The following is a 21,669-nucleotide window of genomic DNA, read 5'->3' on the forward strand; positions in this document are numbered from 1 at the left end:
GACCGTTCTTATCATCGCTTAATTACTTGTTTCACGCTTGTCAGACGCTAATCTCTGCATATTTGATCCGCCAGCATGGCGCACCAATATGAAATGGTGTGGCGCCTCTTAATAACCGGGTCGGCTGCAGCGGCCTCAAAAGCAGAACCCAACTCCTATATCTCATGCCCCCGACGGTTTTCCCTTGATCCCTTGTGCACCCCGGTCCCTTTTCCTCGACTGTCACGATGGCGGCCAAAACCACCGCGATAGACACCATGGACATGGAGTTAACTCATAGAGACCAGGACGTCTCCCAAAAGAGTGGGACGGTGGTCGACGATGATGAGATGCATCGCATGGGGAAAGTCCAAGAGTTCAAGGTGCGTAGGCACTAGGTCTATGTCCCATAATGCCGCTGACCTTTCTCGGCTCTAGAGAAACATGCGACCCCTGGCAGCATTGAGTTTCGCATCGGTCCTGCAAGCGACGTGGGAATATCTTATCATGTAAGTGTTTATTGCTTTTTTTCCCCAGAGCTCACGCGCCCACTCATCTGTAATTCGTAAACTTACGTATGCAGTTCGGATTACACTGGTTTGGAAGATGGTGGTTTGGCTGGCATGTTCTGGTCGTATATCTGGACTTTCATTGGATTTGGCTTCATCATCGCCTCTTTGGCTGAGATGGCATCCATGGCGCCAACTGATGGCGGACAGTACCATTGGGTGTCGGAATTCTGTTCTCCCCGACACCAGAAGTTTCTGAGTTACATAACCGGTATAGTCCTTTAGCCGCTCACTCTTTCTGGCATGTTCACCGTTAACCTCTTCTTCCAGGCTGGATGTCCGTTTTGGCATGGCAATCAGGAACAGCCTCTGGCTCTTTCCTCACGGGCACGATTATTCAAGGGTTGATTAGTGTCCGCAATCCCGACTATACGTCCCCAGGCTGGCAGGGTACCCTGCTCGTCTTCTCGATGGTGCTGGTGATCTACATTTTCAATGTGTATGCCTCGGAACTCATGCCGATCCTGAGTAACCTCTTGATGATCCTGCATGTCCTATCCTGGGCCGCGATCTTGATCGTGTTGTGGGCCATGGCTCCCCACCAATCTGCCGAAGCGGTCTTTGTCACGAATTGGAAGAATATCGGCGGATTGCCCACCATGGGAGTTAGTGTGATGGTTGGCCAAATCTCTGCCATTTACGGCTGCCTTAGTACGTGAAAGGCTTTGCGTTGGGTACAAAGTAATAAACTGACTAATTATCTAGGCTCGGATGCGTGTGCACACATGTCTGAAGAGATCAAGGACGCAGGTCGTAATGTGCCAAGAGCCATGTACTGGGGATACTTCGTCAATGGTATCATGGCTGCCATTCTGCTGGTTGCCTATCTTTTCGCGACTCCCTCCGTCGAAGACTCCCTGAACGATGCGAGTGGGTTCCCCTTCCTTTACGTGTTTAAGCAAATCACATCCACCGCCGGAGTGAATGCGCTTGCGTCAATCATCTTGCTTCCCGTGATTTTCAGCAACATTCTGTTCAACGCAGCCACTTCTCGGCAAACATGGGCATTCGCCCGCGATAAGGGTCTTCCGTTCTCGCGGTGGATCTCCAAGGTTGATACGAAGCGCAAGATCCCCGTCAACTCTATCGCTTTGTCCTGCGTCATCAGTTGCCTGCTTTCTCTCATCAACATCGGCTCCAGTACGGCATTTAACGCTATCATTTCCGTGAACACGGCGGCGTTGATGTTTACTTACACTATTTCGATTTCCTGCGTCATCTACCGAAAGGTATGGCACCCTGAGACCCTTCCTCTTCGCCGATGGGACATTGGGCGGGGAGGATTGGTTGTCAATATCGTCGGTCTGCTCTACTGCGTCTTCGCGATGTTCTGGTCGTTCTGGCCAACTGAGCTGCCCGTCACAGCTGACAACTTCAATTGGAGCGTCGTGATCTTTGGTGCCGTGTTTATTCTTAGCCTGGTGATGTATGCAGTGAAAGGCAAGAAGGAGTATGAGGGGCCGGTGGTGACAGTTCATCAAGACTGAACGTCATTCAGATAAAAGTATATAGATTCCAAGGTTATCGGATGTAAAATCATCTTCTGTATTTAATTATGTACTTAGCTACCCTATTATCAACATTCAATTGTATGTAACACCAATGGCATGCAACTAGGTAATACTTTCCAAAAAAAAAAAAAAAGACTACAACCTTAGTTTGAATGGAGCGCTAACTATTTTCATAACCGAATATATATACTGTACAATATTAAGATGGGAACCATGGTAACGGTTGATCACCCATTCGAGTTCCGACGCAACGGAATCTCTTCCACGGGAATATTCTCACCCGCTTCCCCACCCTCCTCAGTGGGGATATTCTTATAAGAGCGCACCTGGCGGCGACGAAGAAACCTCCGTGCGCCCACCACGGCCCCACCGATGCATCCAACGAGCAGGACCAGGACGATAAAGCCCTCTACTCCACGCAGGATCTCATATGCCTTGTAGACCGCCTTGGCGACGTCTTTCGTTTCGGAGTAAACGGCTTCCTGCGACTTGACCTTCGAGTCGATGGAGCTTTGAGAATTATCGACCGCGTCTTCGGTGGTGTCATCGCTGGTGTCATCGCTGGTATCATCGCTAACATAGAGAATGGAAGGGTCGTCTGGACTTGGCGAAGAAGCTCCTTCGAATCCGATGGCTTTCCAGTCATCCGGCTTGTTGGTTCGATGGAGATCTGATGTTCCCAGGACATTTCCTTCGCTGTCGACTGCCTCTGCGGAGACCCAGTCCATGAACCCGTCTGCCAAGTACATAGTCTCGAAATCAGACTTCTCGGCGTGTCCAATAAAGACATTCTCACCCTTGTCATAGGCGCGAGCGTAAAAGTTCCATCGGGCAATATCTGTGGCTCCGTTCCAGCTAACGTGAATGATGGTTAAGATGTCCTTGTTGTTGGTGCCGTAGACGGAAGAGACGACATCGGGAGTGGTATTAGGGCGGCCGATCCAGTCAAATTTGTAAGATCGGTAGCTCGAGAATCGCTCAGATGAAAACTTGGCCCACATGAGCAGGTCTCCATTAGGAGCGTGCTCGGAGTGGTATCCCCATTGACTCCATCCGATGAATGTATTCTGGTTTGGGAGTTGTTGGACGTTACCGCGCAAACGGGTGAGACCGCCGTCGGGTCGCTCAATGCGCTGGATCACGCGGGCCGTCATGGCGGCCTCGTCAATGTCGATATAGAGAGCCGCGGAGACACGCTCGTCGGCATAGCCCTCGTCCGCGCCGTTGTTCATCAACGAGATAACGTGGCGTGTACTGTTCGACTCGATGAATTTCACATCGTGCTGCTTGTGGAAAGTGAAGTCCATATCGAAGTCGCTTTGCCTTCCGCCTAGACGCCACATTATGTGACCATCGATGCCGGAGATCATGTAGATGGTGTTGGTAAAACGCATAGAGATGATGTAGTTGCCGGCTTCGTTTTTGTCGACGGCGTTGATATGAACATAGTCTGTGCCGGGTGGACCCAATGCGGCACTCCAGGCGTTTAGAACTGCGGATTCTGAGACAGAAATCTGGTCCTTGGAATCCCACTCAAAGAGAACATTGGCGTTGTTGACATCCAGCTCGACGAATCCACCAGTCTGTGCCCAGGTTTCCTCGCCGGGTCTGCCGAAATCGGCAAAGCTGATCGTTTGGGTTCGATATGTGCAGGCGAGTGCGGTCTTACCGCCATCCAGGATATTAAATTCATGCATGTTGAAGGCTTCGAGGTCGTTGACCACGTCCACTTCATGTTCGATCTCGTAATTGGTGTTCAGGATCATTCCGCTTCCTTTGACTTGGTCGTCATGCTGGATAATGAAGGATAGATGGGGGTCGTCGTCGATATTCCAGTTCGCTTTGAAGTCAAAAACATTTCGGTTGTCGTACATCGGTGACCCGGCCCAGATAAGCATCTATGCGCATGTCAGCAGTGCGCAAATTATCGGAGATCACGATCAACCTACGCCATCATTATCATAGATATACGGACCAATTTGGTACTGAGTGTACCTGTGCGTCGATGCCTCAGGGTCAATTTGACCATACGGGGCCACAAACCAGTATCCCGGCTGTTGTCGCTCTCGGTCGATATGTTTGATCTCAAATTTCAGTGCCCGCACTTCAGGGAGCTGAATAAAATACGATTAGTTGATAAGCGACAGATAAAATTGAAACTAACTCACTGTGACAAAGGAGTAGAGGTCATTATCACGTTGCGCGACGGACCCATGTAAAAACATGAGTCCTAGAGCGAGGAACAGCATGGTAAACATTAAAAGGAGTGACTATAAGGGAACACCACGCATGGTAGAGCCAAGGCCTTCAAAGCAAAGGACAAAGTTGAACAAAGAAGGAAAAGAAGGAGAAGAAATCAAACGTGTTGGTTTGAACGGTGGAGCGGGACAGCCCCGAGCAACTCTAAGGGTCAGAAGATCGCAATTAGTGCCGAAGACCGACTTTTTTAAGGAGCAAAGGCGACCTCCCAAGTCGGAGATAACCAAGCATTTCGTATGTTCATGGCTCCCGATTGGACAGGACCGCGTGTCCACTATTTTGAAAACCCCTTAAGAGTAAGCCTGCATGAGTGGGATTTGACAGACCGAAGCGATCGGCATCTTGTCCACGCCAGTCTGTGGCGGAATACGCGTCTTGTGGGGCATTTCCGTCGTCGAGTGTGGGGGGGGCGCTTGCGTATGAGAAAACGATTCGAACAACGGAACGAGAATGGAAGGCACCATTAGGAAACTAAGTACTGGATACGGTGAATGAATTGAATATCTCCTGGATATAAAGTTACCCATGGAATGGGATCTTCAGTGTTGTAGTGGGGAAACTTGGGATGATATTGACTTGTGCCAAGCATCTCCGCCGAACGGTCGAGGCACGCGAGTGATTCAGATTGAAGATAAGTGGGCCAACTTGCATTGGAATTGTAGTAGCATGGCGATGTATAGGGGCCTACGGCATGTGTTCATGTCCCGGTAGAATTCAAGTGTTTCCAAGGTCAAGCACGGGTGCACAGGTGTACGAGGTACCAGAGTCGTGCTCGTAGTCACGGGTCTCGTACTCGTATACCCGAACTCTGCAGCGTGGCATCAACGGAATACAAGCACTAGCTATGTCTAAGTAGTGAACTTAGTTCAACTGCTTGATACATATCGATATATCGTTCTTTCAGATCAATAATTGCTTCGGAGCCTAAATCCGACCAGTCAGATGTCTAGGCCAAGAACCTGAGAATGATTACGATCCTGGGCGGCTAGTGCATACTACTAACTGGTCCTACCCTTGCTGTTCTCATCCCAACACTGTCCAAGGGGAATATAGAACAAAATTCAGGAGATTAAGGATAAAGGAATAAGTTGGCTTTAAGAACCACAGTATTAAACGTATAGAGCCTTGGAACAGACTCAACAATTCTAGAAATTAATCAAAGTCTAAATTTTGAACCAGTAGAAACACACGTAAATATGCATCCGAGTCCATTTGCTAACGCAGGTCAATTGCACTGTATATAACTCGACATCTGATAACATGCATGATGATGGAAATAGTTAAATTTTTATACAAAGCTTCCAAGGCCATTCAATAGTGGACAACTTCTTGTATCTCGTGGGACTGACCAGTTGGCTTGAGCAATTGTTCCCACACTGGAATACCTTAGTCCAAATGCATCCATTACCTGCATCTTCCCACATCCTCATGTACAAAACGTCATATGCCTACCTATATGTAAATCAAACACTTGAACTGATGATAATTTTAGGTTCTGGGATATTACTAGAGACATCTGTCAAGCCATAACCTTCATAGCACTAATCTCCCCAGGTCGGCGAATATTACCTCCGCCAACTTTAACCAACCCCACTCCAGTTCTCCGCACTCCCCAGAAGTCCCTCTCTCCCACATTCTCTACAGCTCCTCCCCGCCGGTAGATCGACATTCCTCCGTGATCATCCTGCTATGGCGTCCAATGGTGTGGCCCGCCGTTAACACAGATATGGACGACGAACAACCCTCCAAGCGGCGTCGACGCAGTCGCCGCGCCCCGTCAGATCGCAAGTTCGAATGCACTCATGAGGGTTGTGGGAAAAGCTATTCACGCGCCGAGCATCTCTACCGACACCAGCTAAACCGTATGCTCCTTTAACCCACTTCGCACTCAGAACTGACCGTGAGAAGATGCCCCGAAACAGATCTTTCGCTGCGACTTTCCCAACTGCTATCGATCCTTCGTGCGCCAGGACTTATGTATCCGCCATCGCGAACGCCATACTACCCGCGGGTCCCAGTTACAGAAGCGCGACTCATTCACAGCGGACAGCCACGATGACTTGCCCAAATCGCTGATCCCCACCTCGTCCCCTTCGTCACCATCCATGACCGCTGCAGAATATACATTCATGACCGACCACGCGCCCAGTTCCAAGTCTCCCCCGAGCTCGAATTACCCGCTATCTACCGGAATTGATGTCGCAGGCATCCCGGTATCAGGCTACTCGGACCTCACTGTGGGTTTTACCCAACCCGATAGCATGCTGGATCTTGACGCCATGTCAAATGCATACCCCATTTTTGGCGGAGAGACGTATAACCGGTCACCGTTTGCCATGGCCGATGACTTTGCGGCTTGGTTGTTCAGTGAACCGCTCGCGCCGCTAGGCTACGGAATGATGCCATTGGTGCAAAACCAGTTCTATGTGAATGAACCAGCCTATCACAATTTCTGTACCGTCATTCCCCAGCATCCGATGAGCGTGACCAGCATCCTAGATTCAGGATCGCTACCGGCTATCATTTCAGAAGAAAAACGGCAGGAACTGCTTCAGTTGATGGCGACGCGGTTCAACGAGGCAGCGTACTCGGCTGATACCAAACGCAAAGACGCATTGATGGACGGAGATCTGGATAGCGACCGACATGTCTTGAGCTTACGCATGATGCAGACGTATATCGGATCTTACTGGTATCATTTCCATGCACAACTGCCGATCCTTCACCAGCCGACCTTCGCGGCTGATCGCACACCCAATTTACTGTTATTAGCTATTATGGCGATTGGAGCAGCTACGTTGGACAAGATTCATGGACAAGCGGCTACTGAAACAGCCGCTGAACTAGCTAGTTTTATTGCATGGCATTTACGCTGGGAGATCTTTATGGATGCAGATTTCCGTCCGCCCGCACGACTATGGGTGTTCCAGTCCTTGCTACTGTTGGAGGTCTATGAGAAGGGGTTCTCCACCCGGGCGCTGCATGAGCGTGCCCATATCCACCATGACACGACGCTGACACTGATGCGGCGAGGTAGCTCGCTAATTGGACGGTCGTCATTTGATACCCCGGAATCCAAAGAGGAGGATGAGTCATGGTCACATTGGATCAAGGCCGAAGCGACTCGGCGAGTCGCCTTTGCTGCATTTGTGTTAGATTCAACCCACGCCACGATGTTTGGACACTCGGCCAAGATGGTAGCGCATGAGCTACGGCTGCCATTGCCGTGCGATGAGGCCCTGTGGGCTGCAACCAGTGCTGCGGAGGTAGCGCGCGTGCAGTCGAGTCTCCAATCACACGGTGTGCGGCCTGTCATGTTCCTCGACGGATTGAAACGCACCCTGAATGGTCAGCCCGTCCGTACAAACGCGTTCGGTCGGAGTATCCTAATAGCGGGGTTACTGAGCGTGAGTTGGCATCTGAACCAGCGAGATCTGCAAGTTAGTTCGCTCGGAGTCGGGCAGACCCTCGGTGGTCGTGACAAGTGGCGCACGGCGCTTCTCCGCGCATTTGACAACTGGCGTCGAGACTTCGATGAGGCATTAGGTCCGGCCCCGTCGACTGAGTCCGAGTCTCGCGATGTACTCCACGGCCTTGCCCACATGGCATCTCATGTGGATATCGTAGATCTCCAGATCTTTGCTGGCGCCGATCGGCTGATGGGTCGGTCCATCACGGCGCGAGACTATAGTACTGCGCTTGAGAAGACCGGGCGCTGGGCGACTAAAGCTTCTGCCCGCGATGCCACTTTTTATGCACTTAAATTTTTATCAACTTGTTTCGTGGAGCAGGGGTCGGGAGAGTATGTCGCCCGCGACGACTACCTTCTCAACCGGCCCTGGGTTATGTACTTTGCCGTGTTGGTGGTGTGGTGTTATGGGTTTGCATTGGATGGCCCCTTACGACCCCCACCAATACTGCCAACTTCTATCGAACGAAGTCGAGACATGCAGATATTTCTGCAGCGCGTTGGTGGGGTACGCGAGCCGAATGAGTTGGAGGGGATGAAAGGGCGGAATACGTGTCTGGGTCTGTTGATGGTACTGCGCGACTCATTCGCGAGTTCACGGTGGGAATTGTTAGGTGAAGCGGCGCGGCTGCTGGACAGCTGCATCGCGAAACTACAATCGTAAACGAAGTAGTACTTAATTATTGTATATTTCAAGGTGCAAGGGTTCCCACATTAGATCTCTAGGCTAATGATCTCACCTTAATCTGGCTGCCCGTTGCCGCAACAACGACCGCCGATCCACTCTCCCAGATTCCCACTTCTCATTCCTCTGTCCCTCTCTCTGTTTCCCCCTACAATTTGACCTCCTTCAAAGCAATACAATTCCAAAATGGTGCGTACCAAAGGGATGTTGACGAATTGCCTCTTCCGTCCCTGTGTTCCGCGGATTGACTTTCCGCCCCCTCATCCCTGGATCACCTCCCTTCCACATTCGCCGTCATAACAACACCACTCCACATATGCACCCAAGATACACTATCTCGATTCATCATGGCTAATAAAAACGATCAGGCCTCCACCAACTACAAGGAAGCGTTCTCTCTCTTCGACCGCCGTGGTACCGGCCGTGTCGCCGGTGACCTGCTGGGCGACCTTCTGCGCGCTTGCGGACAGAATCCCACTCTCGCCGAGATCAGTGATCTCGAGAAGTCCGTCGGACCTGATTGTACGTCGACAGCGATGCCGCGATAGATGGATTCCAACTAACGATGATAACAGTCGACTTTGATTCCTTCTTGAAGGTCCTCAACCGCCCTGGTGGCTTCCGTGAGCCCGGCGAGCCAGAGGAATACTGCCGTGGTTTCCAGGTATTCGATAAAGACATGACGGGATTCATTGGAGTGGGACAGTTGCGCTACAGTATGTGATCGTCGCGAACAAGCCCTGGGTTATTGACGTACGCTAACCATCAGCAGTCCTCACCAACCTCGGCGAGAAGATGTCCGATGACGAGGTCGATGAGCTCCTCAAGGCTGTCGATACTAGCTCTGGCGAGATCAACTACACTGATCTTGTGCGCACCATTCTGGCCAACTAGGTCACCCGATACCCCTGCAATCGATGCAACTTTGAATTTCTGTTTATGATGCGCACACGTTTACGGTTATGGAACATGTCTTGTCTTGGCGGAATCGGGCTTCACATTTCTTCTTTTTAAATGCTGTCTATTATTTCTTTTGGTTAAGCCCCTACACTATCCACGGTTCTCGGCGTGAAGGGAATGTATTACAATCCAGTGCGAATGGATGTCTATATTACTAAATGTATTCAATTGATCTTAGTCCACGGTAAACTGATTAGCTACCTAGTATGACTAGGCTTCATTATTCCACCCCTGCCACTCTGCATCATCACTATTCCCTCCCATCTTGTCCGTCTCAACAATAGCTCCGGGCAGAATATAAACCGCCGGCCTCTTCTCTTCCACATTCCCATCATCATCCTCGACAACCTTGGTCTTCTCTTCTCCATAATGCACACTGTCGAGATAGTATCCCATCACAGCCTTACACCGTCCACATCGCAAAAGAACTCTCTTCTCAATCCCATCTTCACGTCTGATAAGTGTAGCGCGTCGATCAGGTATAGTGGTGGAAAGAAGTAATGTCGCATGTTTTGTCCTTGTGCCTTGCGCTTCGTTGATATCCGCGTCTTCTCCAATTGTACGGTCCTCCAGTGGGAGAATAATGGCTTTATCCTTTGCTTCGCCGCCTCGACGGGGGAGGGTTGATATATCTCGTGTTGTCGCGAGGAGAAGGTGGTTGCAGAATGTGCAGTGTTGGGTTCGGATCTGAAGGCGGGGTTCGGAGGATGTCATTGTATTTGCTTCGAGGGTTTGCGACGGGAGTATTGGATTTGTTTTGGATATGCGTGAATATGCTTGTTACGGTTTGCAAGCTTGGTTTTTCTGATTTCTGTGGTGGTTGTAGTGATTGGGAGGGCTTGAAGGGTCTAGCTGAGACTATTAGATTTTATCACTCGAGAGAATTGCATTTAAAGGCATTCTTTTAATACTTACGGCCGTAGAGATCCAGCTAAATTGAATTGAACTGAAGTTGAGCTTGCAGAGCTGCAAGTTGGAGATGTGGATTTGAAGGCGGTGGGCTTATCGGTATCAGCCTGTCAATCTTCGAATGTCCTACAAAGCTGACTTTTACGTTCGACACCTACTGGCCCCCAATAATATTTATAAGGTGGAACCACCATTGTATTTAAATTTGTCTATTCACATCCAGCTTATTACGCCAGACCCAGCTCCTTGTAGAACGCAGTAGTCTGCGGCTCACGACCCAGGAACTCGGTCAGCGTCTTCATCTCATCCTGGCTGCCACCCTTCTCGAGCACCTGGTACCGGTAGCGACGGCCAGCAGCCTTGTTCATCGGGTCGTCCTTAAAGACCGTGTAGAACATGTCGGTGGAGTAAACTTGGGAGCTATATGGGGTCAGTATGAATAATCTTCAAAAGGTAGGGTTACTCTCACCTCAAGTATCCGTAGTATCCAGCATCATAACCACCAATCAAGTGACCGAATGTTGCCTCGCCGTGACCCCACTCCTGACCACCATTGAGTGCCTCCAGGCCATCCATCTGGGTAATCTCCTGGCGGAGACGGTTGTAAGTCGCCGAGATAGGCAGAGCCTCGATCTCGGCATGGCTTTTAGGCTCGTGCACGGTCATATCGAAGATACCGAAGTGAAGCTGGCGCAGTTGGAACAAGGCGTCGTTAACGTGCTTGGTGCGAATAAGGTTGTCGATCACCTCGTCAGGGATGCGCTCCGAAGGCGGGGTCGTGTCTGTCTTGCCACGCGCTTGTTGAGCTTCCTGCCACCCGGCGAGGTATTCGGGCGATAGGGTGGAGTAGTGTCGGCTAAGCGAGCGCAGCTGTGAGGGAGTCCAGCACCAGTTCTCCAACATCTGGCTAGGCGCTTCGACGAAGTCCCGCACGGTGCTGGTGCCATGGAAGCGGGAGTAAGTGGTTCGGGAAACCAAGTCGTGGATACCGTGGCCCAACTCGTGGAAGAGGGTCACAACCTCGTCATGCTTCAGCAGACTGGGCTTCTTAGGACCGGGCTTGGTGAAGTTGCACACCAGGGCGGTGGCGGGGAAGCGTCGGTTGCCCTCCGCATCAACGAAACCCTAAGAGAATTGACCGTTAGTTTCTTGCTGTTTGAAGCTTTTGCTGTACATACCGGCTGGAGGTTGAAGTTGGCGGCATGGCCATACTTGCCCTCGCGTGGGAACAAGTCCAGGTACAAGTAGCCGACAAAGCCAGAACCCTCACCCTCGTCATTCCACACGCTAAAGACTTGCACATCCTCATGCCAGACAATATCATTACCCTGGCCGGTGGGAGCCAAGGCCGCACGGTCTTCCCCAACAATCTCAACGAATTCTAATCCAAACAGCTCCTCAAAGATCTTAAGCATGCCCTGGATGGTGGTTTGCAACGGGAAGTACTCGGCAATAAGCTGGTGATCCAATTGGAAATCCCGCTCTAACATCAGTCGGTCGTAGAATCGGTGGTCCCACAAGTAGTAGCGACCATCAGACTTAGGGTCCAACTCCTTCTTCAGGTTCATCAAGGTCTGGATCTCCTGCTTACCACCGTCAGCCAGCCGGGCGCGCAGATCACCCAAGAATGTGTCAACGGTCTCCGGCGTCTTGGCCATCTTGTCCTCGATGCGGAAGGCAGCGTGGTTGGGGTAGCCCAGCAGACGGGCAGCCTCGTCACGCAGCACAATAGCTTCGCGGAACAGCGGGACGTTTTGGTTGCACTTGTTCTCGTTGGCAACCATGACCTGCTTACGGACCTCCGAATTGTTGGCGTACTTCATGGTCGGGAACAGATCCGGGTACTTAAAGGTCAACCAGAGCTTGCCGGCATTCTCACCCTCGCCGCGCTTCAGGCCGGAGGTCACATCCTCCGGCACCCCGTCGAGCTCCTCCGGAGTAAACCAGATACCACCATTCTCCTCGTTCAGGTTTTTCTGGAACTCAATGCTCAACTGACTGAGACGCTTCTTGATCTCCTTGAACCGAGCTCGCTGGGGCCCCGCGGGCAGACCCAATCCATTTCGCACGAAGTCTTTGTGTGCCTTCTCTAACAGACGGCGTGATTCGGGATCGAGATCCTCATTCTTATTCAGAGCAGCATCCACCAGCTTAAAAACATCCTCTCGCATGACGGCCTCAATGAAGAACTCATCCATGAGCTCTTCGGCCTTGGAGGAAGCATCCCGAAGCTTCTGATCGGTTGATACGGCCTGGTAGAAGCCCAAAATGTGTGCCTCCAACGCCATGGTATTCTCATCTTGAGCAAGCGGACGCAGCACGTTGGCGAACGTGGCATCAGCGGGTTTGATGTCGGCAACAAGCTTGTCCTGAATGGTCCGGGACGTGTTCAGCAGTCGCTCGGCATCGGCGACAACGGACTGCGGGGTAGCCGTGAAGGTCGGCGGGGCCTGTGGTGGGCGCCGGAGGTGAGCGGGGGCCATGTTGGAGGTTGTCAAATATCGAATAGGTGTTGTACGCAAATGACCCAGCACGGATGTGAGGCGGGCGGCGGGGAGACGGAGGAGGGGCGCCACGATGATAGCGGCAAGGATGATGAGGAGGTGGCGGGTGAAAGGAATGGCGGAAACTAGGTAGAAGAAATATGCGGTGTGTGTTTCAGAATTAAGCTGCAGCTGTGATGCAACCAAGTTCGGGATCGAGGTCTACGGAGTACACAGATAACAGATACGGGGCCGTCAGGTGATGTGTACTCCGGAGTCTGTACCCAAGTTCCCCGCTTGTTGACTTGAACTGACTCAGTCAATATATTTAAGCTACAATATTACGGGCTACTGCAATGTCCGCACAATCAGGTCTGATATAATCAATGGTCGTTTCTAGTTCATGACAGATTATCTATGTGAAAGTCGCTTTTCTGATACACAATAAAAGAGGGAATAACGCCGAGTGAACACCAAACCCACCCACACAATGCAAGTCACGTCATCTCAATCAAAGCACATTCAAGCAGCATCAGCGGTGGGAACCGGCTCAGGGATCTTGGTCACCTGCATACCAGCCCGAATGATGCGCTGGCCGGACTCGTCTCGGACGTACTCGCTGTTCTCCTTGTGGGAGCGCTTCCAGATCTCCACCTCACATCCACCGCGGATGACACCAACACGCATGGTGGACAGCAGGTTGTGAGCACCGTTGGAGTGGTAGTAGATACCACCGTTGAACATGGCAGTGGCATCCTTGCCAATACCGGAACCGATCATCGCCTTACCACCGGGGTGGTCCTTGATGAAGTCGGTCACGTCGTGGACAACACCAGCGACAGCAATGAGACCACGGCCGCTCTTGGCCTGCTCGACGTACTCATCCCACTCCATCACGGGCAGCTGCTCCAGAGGGATACCCCAGTCCAACTTAGCGCGCTTCTGATCAATCTTCTTCTGTAGCTGCTGCACACGACCCTTCTCGATCTCATTGGCACGGAACTGCTTGAGGTCGTAGGCCAGACCCAGCTGCTTCCAGGTCCAGATGGTCCACTTGGTGGGGTCATACTGGTGCCACTCGATAGCGTTGCGGTAGTCCGAAGGGAATTCGTGGTGGAAGTTGTGGTATCCCTCACCGAGAGTGACCAGGGCGGTAATGACGTGATCACGGGGTGAGTTGCGGTCGTCGAAGGGCTGGTCACCGAGCCAGTGAGCCAGGGAGTTCACGCAGAAAGTGGCCTGCTGGACGAAGAAGATACGCAGAATACCAGCGTAGACGAAGCCGCCAAACCAGTCACCCCAGCCGAGGCCGGCAACAAGCATGGGAACAATGAGACCCATTCCAAAGACGACCTTGAGGTAGTGACGGTGCTGCCAGATGACGACAGGGTCCTCGTTGAGATCGGTGATGTCGGTACGGCCGATACGCTTGGGGTTCTGCTTCATGACCATCCAGCCAAGGTGGGAGTACCAGAAACCCTTGCGAACGGAGTAAGGGTCCTTCTCGGTGTCGGTGTAACGGTGGTGAGCACGGTGGCCGCGAGCCCACCAGCGGATAGAGCCCTCAACGGCACCACCTCCAACCAGAGCGAGCCAGATACGGAGGGGAAGAGTGGCCGAGTACGAGCAGTGAGCCCAAAGTCGATGGTATCCTATAGCAAGTTAGAATTAACCGCTCCCAATAGATGACCTAGAACACTGGAAACTTACCTGCGGTGATACCTAGACCGGTGAAGAAGTAGTAGACAACGGCCCAGATGGCAGTCTTGAGCTGCAACGGCACCCAAAGAGACTGAACACAGCCATACATGGGGATACCGAGAATGAGGAAGACGTTAAGCCAGTTGACATGCTTGTACCAGTTGGCACGAGTCATCTGGGTGTCGGCAATGTGCACCTTCTTGGTGTCTGCCGGCCGGGGGCGGGAAGCCTCAGCCTTGGTCGACATGATGATGATAATGTGAGGACGACCAAAAGGTTTGAAAGGAAAAAGAGTGGGATGAGGGCGCGGACAAGAGCTTTTTTTATATGGGGAGGGCCCACTTAAGACCAACGTTGGGGGGCCTCGAAGGGTTTGATCGCCAACGAATATGGGGGGAGCTCAGCACCCAAGCGAATGAAAAGAACAGGCCACTCAATCACAAGATCCCGAGGTAGAGAAATCAAGAGAAAAAGGAGGAAGATCAATTCTCTTATTTCAGTTTATCCTGATCGTGAGTGGCGAGATCAATGTTTTCCCGAACAATGTTGGGTCCCGCCCCAACGCTTTGTTGCCTGAGGCACGGAACCATTACTCCATGCGGAAGCTCCGGAAAGATTAGGAAATTCCTGCTTGAGTAACTCTCTGATTTGCTGGCCCAGGGTGGGATGGCATGGTATTTTTGGAGCTCATTTTCATGGTCCATGACTAAGGCCGAAGGTAATGTACGTTCTACAATGTGCGACTATGTACTCCGTACCTTGTCTTCGTGCTAGTTCGTATACCCGCGAACTGCATTGTAGGGAAAATAAGGTGCAGGGCCTGGGCTTTCGCACGTGATTCCCAACACAGGCACCAGGGGGATCTTCATTCTCTGTATGCTAGAGCAAGGGACAATCCCTGTGTTCAATTAACAGGACGCAGAATTCTCAGTGCACTTGACTTGACTTGACATGCATTGCCTGATTTTTCATTGGGCTTTCCCGGAATTTCACAGCCCTCCTGGAAACCCATGGTTATTCGACCCCTGCGCCACCAACGCCCTATGGTGGCAAATCCGATAAAAACTACTCCGCAGTAGGCCATCGACATCACGTGCCACCACGTGAAATCCTTTTAAGCTTTTGGTCCACAATCACAGTCCCACTTTGGTCTTTGCAAGGAAAGAAACTCAAAAGCATAAAATGGCACAGGAAATAACCTGTTCATATACTTGCTTTTCAATTCCAAAGTGAGATTGAAAAGTGGCAATATAGTTCATAGACGTCATTTTCAGGACGGTCGATCGTCGAGGACACCGAGGCAAACAACTGTACTGAGCCGGCGTAAACCCTATTTGGGTTTACTACGTCAACAATGGTAGATCCTCGGCACTTCTTACGACCATATGGTATAGGCCAGGATCATCACAGGTAAATTTGAATCTCAACATTGATCGGACTTGGTTGGCCGAACAATTACTGTATTGCCAGTCTGCCCTTTGACATGGATGGAAATGATCATTGGTGGACGAGAACCCCTGGCCTCGGACACCTATTTAAAAGCCTGTGACCGCAAGCTTGTTTGTTGTGTGTAGTTTGCTGATGTGAGCAAGGTCAATTTTAAATGTGCTGATAACATAACATGACTTCATCATCGGTAATCTCGTCCGTATAATTTAGCTCAAGTGACTTGAAGCCAAAGCTATGTTGAAAATGACGCCCTAATAGGGACATCAATATGAATGGGCCTGGACTACTCAGGTTGATGTCAAATGTGCCCTGGGCTCAAGCCTCTGGAGCGGTTATGTTGGTCCTCTCACAACCTCACCATCTACATATTCGGGGAGATGCTTAAATTCGGGAAAGCTGGAGCAGCAGGGTAGTCCCGTGTTGAACCGAAACCCTCAGGGAAACGCATTAGCTGGGTGGCAAGGTAATTTCACGGGATCGACATACGCGAATTTAGATTGGGGCCTTCTCCGTAATCCCAGCAGGTTTGTATTACACTCAGACGTAATTAGAATTATTTTATTCTTATAGTATCATAAGTCTTCTTAATGCTGTTTGAAGTAGAGGCGGTATCGACTGGAGAAAGGCTCGGATAATAACCTAACCAAGACAGGAGTTACATGCGCCGGCGTTCTTTGCGGATTATTTCTTCTTTCCCCTTTCGGTCTCCGGTACAGAATGGCTCAGGTCCGGCAGTTGATCAATACCAACGCGTCCTAGAAATTGGTATTTAGAAAGATACTTTGACTCAAATTCCTCTGTATACTCTTGGCATGGATCCAGATTTCGGGAGACCCTCCTTTTACCCTGTCAAAAGGAGAAAAAAATGTGATCAGGCAATTAAAGGGCTTTACCTAAAGATACGTTTCAAAATAACAATCACTTCACAGTCGCATGAGAACAAATGAAGGCCAATACCGCCTGCACAAAGCCGTCTGGGTTCTCTTCCGCGATATAATGACCGGATTCTTCAATCTCTACAATCTGAATTTCTCCAGCATATACTTCATTCACCATTTCTCTGGCCTCGTGCACATGCCGGCTCTGTGAGCCGCTGAGAATGAGCACAGGTCGTGTACATTTCCCTTTGAGGCGCAAGCTTTCCCGATTCTCTCGAGCATCTTCTTCAAATGCCCGGTATACCTCCAAGGAGCACCGTAGTGCTCCCGGCTGCGAGTATTGTAGAGTGTAGAAGTTCAAGTCAAGAGGAGATATTGCTTGGGCGTTGAAACTCAGTTTAGAAAAGAAATGATCCAGGTATATCTTCTCTCTTCCAGTCACCAAGGAAAGTGCCAAATCATCGGGCACACTGTGGAACACAAAGTGGAACTGCTCAGGCATGATTTTGTTCTTATCGTAAATAGAAGTTCCAGGCAGCGGGCATTCGCCCCAAATGACGCTCGCAACATGATCGGGATATAGCGTGGCATATGCATGCGCAATCATACCCCCGATGTCATGCCCGACCACATGGATTGCCTGCGTAATGCCGAGATGGTCATGAACAAGGGAGAAAAGATCGCGTGCCATTGTCGATTTTCTAAAATCTTGGGTGGGATGCGACGATTGACCAGCCCCGCGATAGTCGGGGGCTATTATTCGATATCCCTTTTCGGAGAGGGGTTTTATCACATGCCGGAATTGGTACGAAGATTGTGGAAATCCATGGATTAAAAGTATATTCCCTTTTGGAGCACTGGTTGTTGGCGGTGCGCACTCGATGTAGCTGATGCGAATCAATTGATCATTATCAGTGGAATTCTTGATCCAGGCATTTCGCTTGCTCCACTTGTTGAGAAAAGGATCAGCCAAGGTCTCACTCATGACTATGGTCACGGTTCGTTATTTGAAAATGGGTGTTCAGAATGGAACATATGGGGAGATATACGCCGGTTTACTATGAACCAGCATGCAAGTTGATTTGTCATCAAACAGCGTAACGTATTTCACCACTGAGCGAGCCGTCCCGGTCGGGCGAGCCGACCCAACCAAAATGCGTTAATTAGTTAGACCTGTCTTCTTCAACCAACCACCATGCCACCAATTCGCTCTCAAAATCGTCAGAATTTGATAGAACAAGAAGGTCGTATCTTGCTTGCTATCCAAGCTATCCAGAAGCAGGAAAAAAAGCTGTCAATTACCAAAGCAGCACGCATGTACAATATCCCTAGAACAACGCTCCAGCACCGGCTCAGCGGACGAGAAAACCGCGTCGAATTTCGCGCAACCTCCTTTAAATTGACTGAAATTGAGGAGAATTCGCTTAAAGAATGGGTGATCTCTATGGATATACGCGGAGCAGCTCCACGACCTTCTATGGTCCAAGAAATGGCTAATCTCTTACTCGCCACACGTGGAACCACCCCGATCCAAACCGTCGGCAAAAATTAGGTCACAAAATACATTAAACGACACCCAGAACTCGATACAAGGCTCTTAAGACGCTATAATTATAAGCGGGCAAAGTGCGAGGACCTAAAAATCATTATAGAGTGGTTCGACCTAGTTCAAAAGACGACCCTAAAGTATGGGATCCACGAAGACGATATCTATAACTTTGATGAGACGGGGTTCGCGATGGGCTTAACAGCGACCGCAAAAGTCGTTATAAGAGTAGAATATTATAGTCGACGCTCTCTTTTATAGCCTAGAAATCGTGAATGGGTTACCGCGATTAAGTGTATAGGCGCGTCTAGATATAGCCTTCCTCCGATGGTTATCTTTAAGGCAAAATTATTCACGAAAGGCTAGGCTTAAGAGTTAAAGCTTCTAGGCGACTAGCAATTCTAGGTTAGTCCAAATAGATGGACCTCGGACGAGATTAGACTTTACTGGCTTAAAAAGGTCTTTATCCCATCGACCTCCTCGAGGTTAAAGGGGATATATTAACTCCTGGTTCTAGATAGTCATGGAAGCTATCTAACTCTAAAATTCGACGAAATTTACTCTAAAAATCGAATCATTCTAATCTATATGCCACCGCACTTATCATATCTTTTATAACCTCTAGATATAGGTTGTTTTGCCGTCTTAAAGCGTGCGTACGGAAAGTGCGTCGAGAACGTGATGCGGTTAGGTTAGAACTATATCGATAAGTTAGACTTTTTAGACGCCTTTCCGGACGCTCGAAACGAAGCTTATAAAGCAGAAACGATCAAAAATAGCTTCTCGGCAACCGGTTTAGTTCCATATAATCTAAATCGGGTTATTTCAAAGCTTAATATTTAGCTCCGGACGCCTACACCACCACCATCTCGAGGTAGCTAAAGTAGCATATATCAGACACCATTAAATTATAAGCAGCTCCAGAAGCATGAAATTTCGATTAAAAAGCTCTTAAAAGCACGCTCTAAGAGCCCACTAAGCCCGCTACTTTCTCATATAGATCGGGTGCTTAAATCATGTCAAACCCATATGCATAATTATGCTCTTCTGACTTAAGATATCAAGCTTTTACGGGCTAGAGCGGAGAAATCAGAGTCAAAAAAAGCACGTTCTAAGCTCCGGATATCAGCTCCAGAGGGCCTATCTGTCGCTGAGCTTCGAGAAATAGCTCAAAATGATGGAAATGGTCAAATTGAAGCTCCATCCAACCAGCCAACCGGTCAACGAGAAGCACAAGAACGACGACCTAGGGCGCCACCAAGATGCTCAGAGTGTAATATTCAGGGTCACAAGAGAACACATTGTCCAAATTTGATTAAATAGCTTAGATATTCAATATTACGTTATTTCGGGTGAATTATGCTGGTTTGAATTAATTGAAGTTGATGGGGCGGCTCGCCCGACCGGGACGGCTCGCTCAGTGGTGAAATACGTTAATTATGACTCTGACATCCCATATCAGGCTGAAACTTGGCTAAATGCAGTTGGACATCAGGAAAGGACGAGATCAGGAAGCTAATGATGCAGTTTAGGATTACTTTGTTGTTTTCCCCAAAAAATAAAATTAAAAAGGAATAAAAAGTGTACCATGGTCCTACTGTATCAGCGTGAACATAGATACAGGCTATATTATGGAAAGCAGAACATATCTAGCCAACCCTGACGGGATAGGCTTGTCTTAGTTTATCTGAGTTTACATTTGGGAAAGCAGTTTGAAGAGTGTCGAGACAAATCTGATTTCGAACTTACTGTAACTTGTCTAAAAAGGAAATGGTAGATGCCGAAAAGGTCCGTGCAGTCATTCAAGACAACTCCATGCGCTGACTAGTCACGCGAAAAGATGGGTCTGTCTTGGATATTATACTATGCTCTACTGGAATGATTGACATTGGCTACAGAGCCTCGATGCGATGACATGCAACATTACGATGATCATAACAGAAGCAATGAAAGGATTTGGAGCTCCGACAGAGTCCCTTCAAAAAGAAAAAGACGGCCGTCCAAGACGCAGAGCTGAGTGGCCATATTATATTCTTTATTGAGGGCTGACGATACTCTACTACTGGTCTGGTGATTTGGTATTGTGAGACACCTCAGTATTGCAACTTGCAAGGAATTTGTTCGGACAAGGATAGTTCAAAATTTTGTTCTTTAGTGTGGATATGATAGCGGTTGACGGCACTTTAAAGATACAGTTTAACGCTATCTGTGGAAAGGGCCACGACAGGTAGCTTAATCAGCTTTGACAACGCTGATCAGTATTCAAAGGCTAATCAGGCACTCGAACTACATTGTCACCCTTGAGTACTTGTCACAGGCCTCATAGGTAACGAAGTATTCCAAGCCAATTTGACAATGCTTTGATTTATCTATTGATCAACTTTGTCGAGTCTCAAGATTTTTAACTTTTAATCAAGTGTGTTATTGCGATGAAAACCGCAATTTAACGCTGAAGATGCAATTTCGCTATTCAAATTGTCAATCTTTGGAGCTTTAAAGCGGTGCTAATCATGATTAGGCTTAGCGGAAACGTTAAAGGCGTAAACCCCCACAAATTGCTGACCTAAAGGCCACGCACAGTCGCCACATTGTCTAATGCTACATAATTCCTTGACTAATGATTGGAAGTATACACAAGTAGCAATTCTTGCCTGAAGCCCTGGGTTTGGTCCATTGGTAAACATTAGACTTAGAAGCCAAAAAGTAAATAAAGTGAGATCTGTGCAAACACCTTCGTGGCAATAATCCAAGCAAAGTGACTACAAAAGTACGTGGAAGGGGGCGGTACATTGTGAATAGCTTCAATTCCAGATCATCAGGGTTCAATCACCATCACCCCATTTTCACCAGCGATCAGAGTAGATCCACAATGGACTAGGCTGTCGGACTCTTGTTCCTGAACTGAAATATGAATGAAACGTTCACCCTAGGAGGGCCTCTTCTATAATATGTAATTCTCTAAATATTCAAATATTTCAACCACATTCTTTACCCTGATATGTCAAACTTTTTTCTCCCTCTTGAATCTCGCTTTGTTTGATCAAAGCCATGCTCAGACCCTTCAGATACATCAATCGCAGAAGACTGGATTAATCTCTGTCGTTTTGAGTTCTACAACCTGGTCAGCTCATATACCGCAGCTCTTGCATCCTTGGTCACCCTGATAAGGCATCGGCGCCTTCCATGAGCCACGGGGGGCTCCGTCAAATGGTTTGGACAGCAGAGATAAACCCCAGATATCACGATAACCCTCGAGTCAGTCTCGGGAAAC

The 21,669-nt window shown here is 49.3% G+C and overlaps 7 protein-coding genes across 7 annotated transcripts; 3 read left to right on the forward strand and 4 right to left on the reverse strand.

The window, feature by feature from the left end:
• Positions 1-227: 227 nt before the first annotated feature.
• N7484_005481 (uncharacterized protein) lies at positions 228-2,035 on the forward strand (the record flags this gene model as incomplete). The annotated part of the gene is made up of 5 exons (XM_057115900.1): positions 228-362; positions 418-488; positions 563-759; positions 819-1,199; positions 1,254-2,035. The coding sequence occupies 5 exons, from the start codon at positions 228-230 to the stop codon at positions 2,033-2,035; spliced, it is 1,566 nt and encodes a 521-aa protein (XP_056971783.1).
• A 251-nt stretch (positions 2,036-2,286) lies between these two features.
• On the reverse strand, positions 2,287-4,308 carry N7484_005482 (uncharacterized protein; the record flags this gene model as incomplete). The annotated part of the gene is made up of 3 exons (XM_057115901.1): positions 2,287-3,957; positions 4,009-4,173; positions 4,228-4,308. 3 exons carry the CDS (start codon positions 4,306-4,308, stop codon positions 2,287-2,289), a joined length of 1,917 nt encoding a protein of 638 aa, XP_056971784.1.
• Positions 4,309-6,044: 1,736 nt separating this feature from the next.
• On the forward strand, positions 6,045-8,451 carry N7484_005483 (putative C2H2 finger domain protein; the record flags this gene model as incomplete). Its single annotated transcript, XM_057115902.1, has 2 exons — positions 6,045-6,180; positions 6,227-8,451. 2 exons carry the CDS (start codon positions 6,045-6,047, stop codon positions 8,449-8,451), a joined length of 2,361 nt encoding a protein of 786 aa, XP_056971785.1.
• Positions 8,452-8,819: 368 nt separating this feature from the next.
• On the forward strand, positions 8,820-9,366 carry N7484_005484 (uncharacterized protein; the record flags this gene model as incomplete). Its single annotated transcript, XM_057115903.1, has 3 exons — positions 8,820-8,994; positions 9,048-9,188; positions 9,245-9,366. 3 exons carry the CDS (start codon positions 8,820-8,822, stop codon positions 9,364-9,366), a joined length of 438 nt encoding a protein of 145 aa, XP_056971786.1.
• Positions 9,367-9,642: 276 nt separating this feature from the next.
• Positions 9,643-10,146, reverse strand: N7484_005485 (uncharacterized protein; the record flags this gene model as incomplete). The annotated part of the gene is made up of 1 exon (XM_057115904.1): positions 9,643-10,146. The coding sequence occupies one exon, from the start codon at positions 10,144-10,146 to the stop codon at positions 9,643-9,645; it is 504 nt and encodes a 167-aa protein (XP_056971787.1).
• Positions 10,147-10,568: 422 nt separating this feature from the next.
• N7484_005486 (uncharacterized protein) lies at positions 10,569-14,772 on the reverse strand (the record flags this gene model as incomplete). Its single annotated transcript, XM_057115905.1, has 5 exons — positions 10,569-10,761; positions 10,811-11,466; positions 11,520-12,970; positions 13,400-14,476; positions 14,535-14,772. The coding sequence occupies 5 exons, from the start codon at positions 14,770-14,772 to the stop codon at positions 10,569-10,571; spliced, it is 3,615 nt and encodes a 1,204-aa protein (XP_056971788.1).
• A 2,120-nt stretch (positions 14,773-16,892) lies between these two features.
• On the reverse strand, positions 16,893-17,837 carry N7484_005487 (alpha/beta fold hydrolase; the record flags this gene model as incomplete). Its single annotated transcript, XM_057115906.1, has 1 exon — positions 16,893-17,837. The coding sequence occupies one exon, from the start codon at positions 17,835-17,837 to the stop codon at positions 16,893-16,895; it is 945 nt and encodes a 314-aa protein (XP_056971789.1).
• Positions 17,838-21,669: the final 3,832 nt, after the last annotated feature.

This window comes from Penicillium longicatenatum, assembly GCF_028827895.1.
Source record: "Penicillium longicatenatum strain IBT 33135 chromosome Unknown contig_3_segment0_segment0, whole genome shotgun sequence".
NCBI lineage: Eukaryota > Fungi > Ascomycota > Eurotiomycetes > Eurotiales > Aspergillaceae > Penicillium > Penicillium longicatenatum.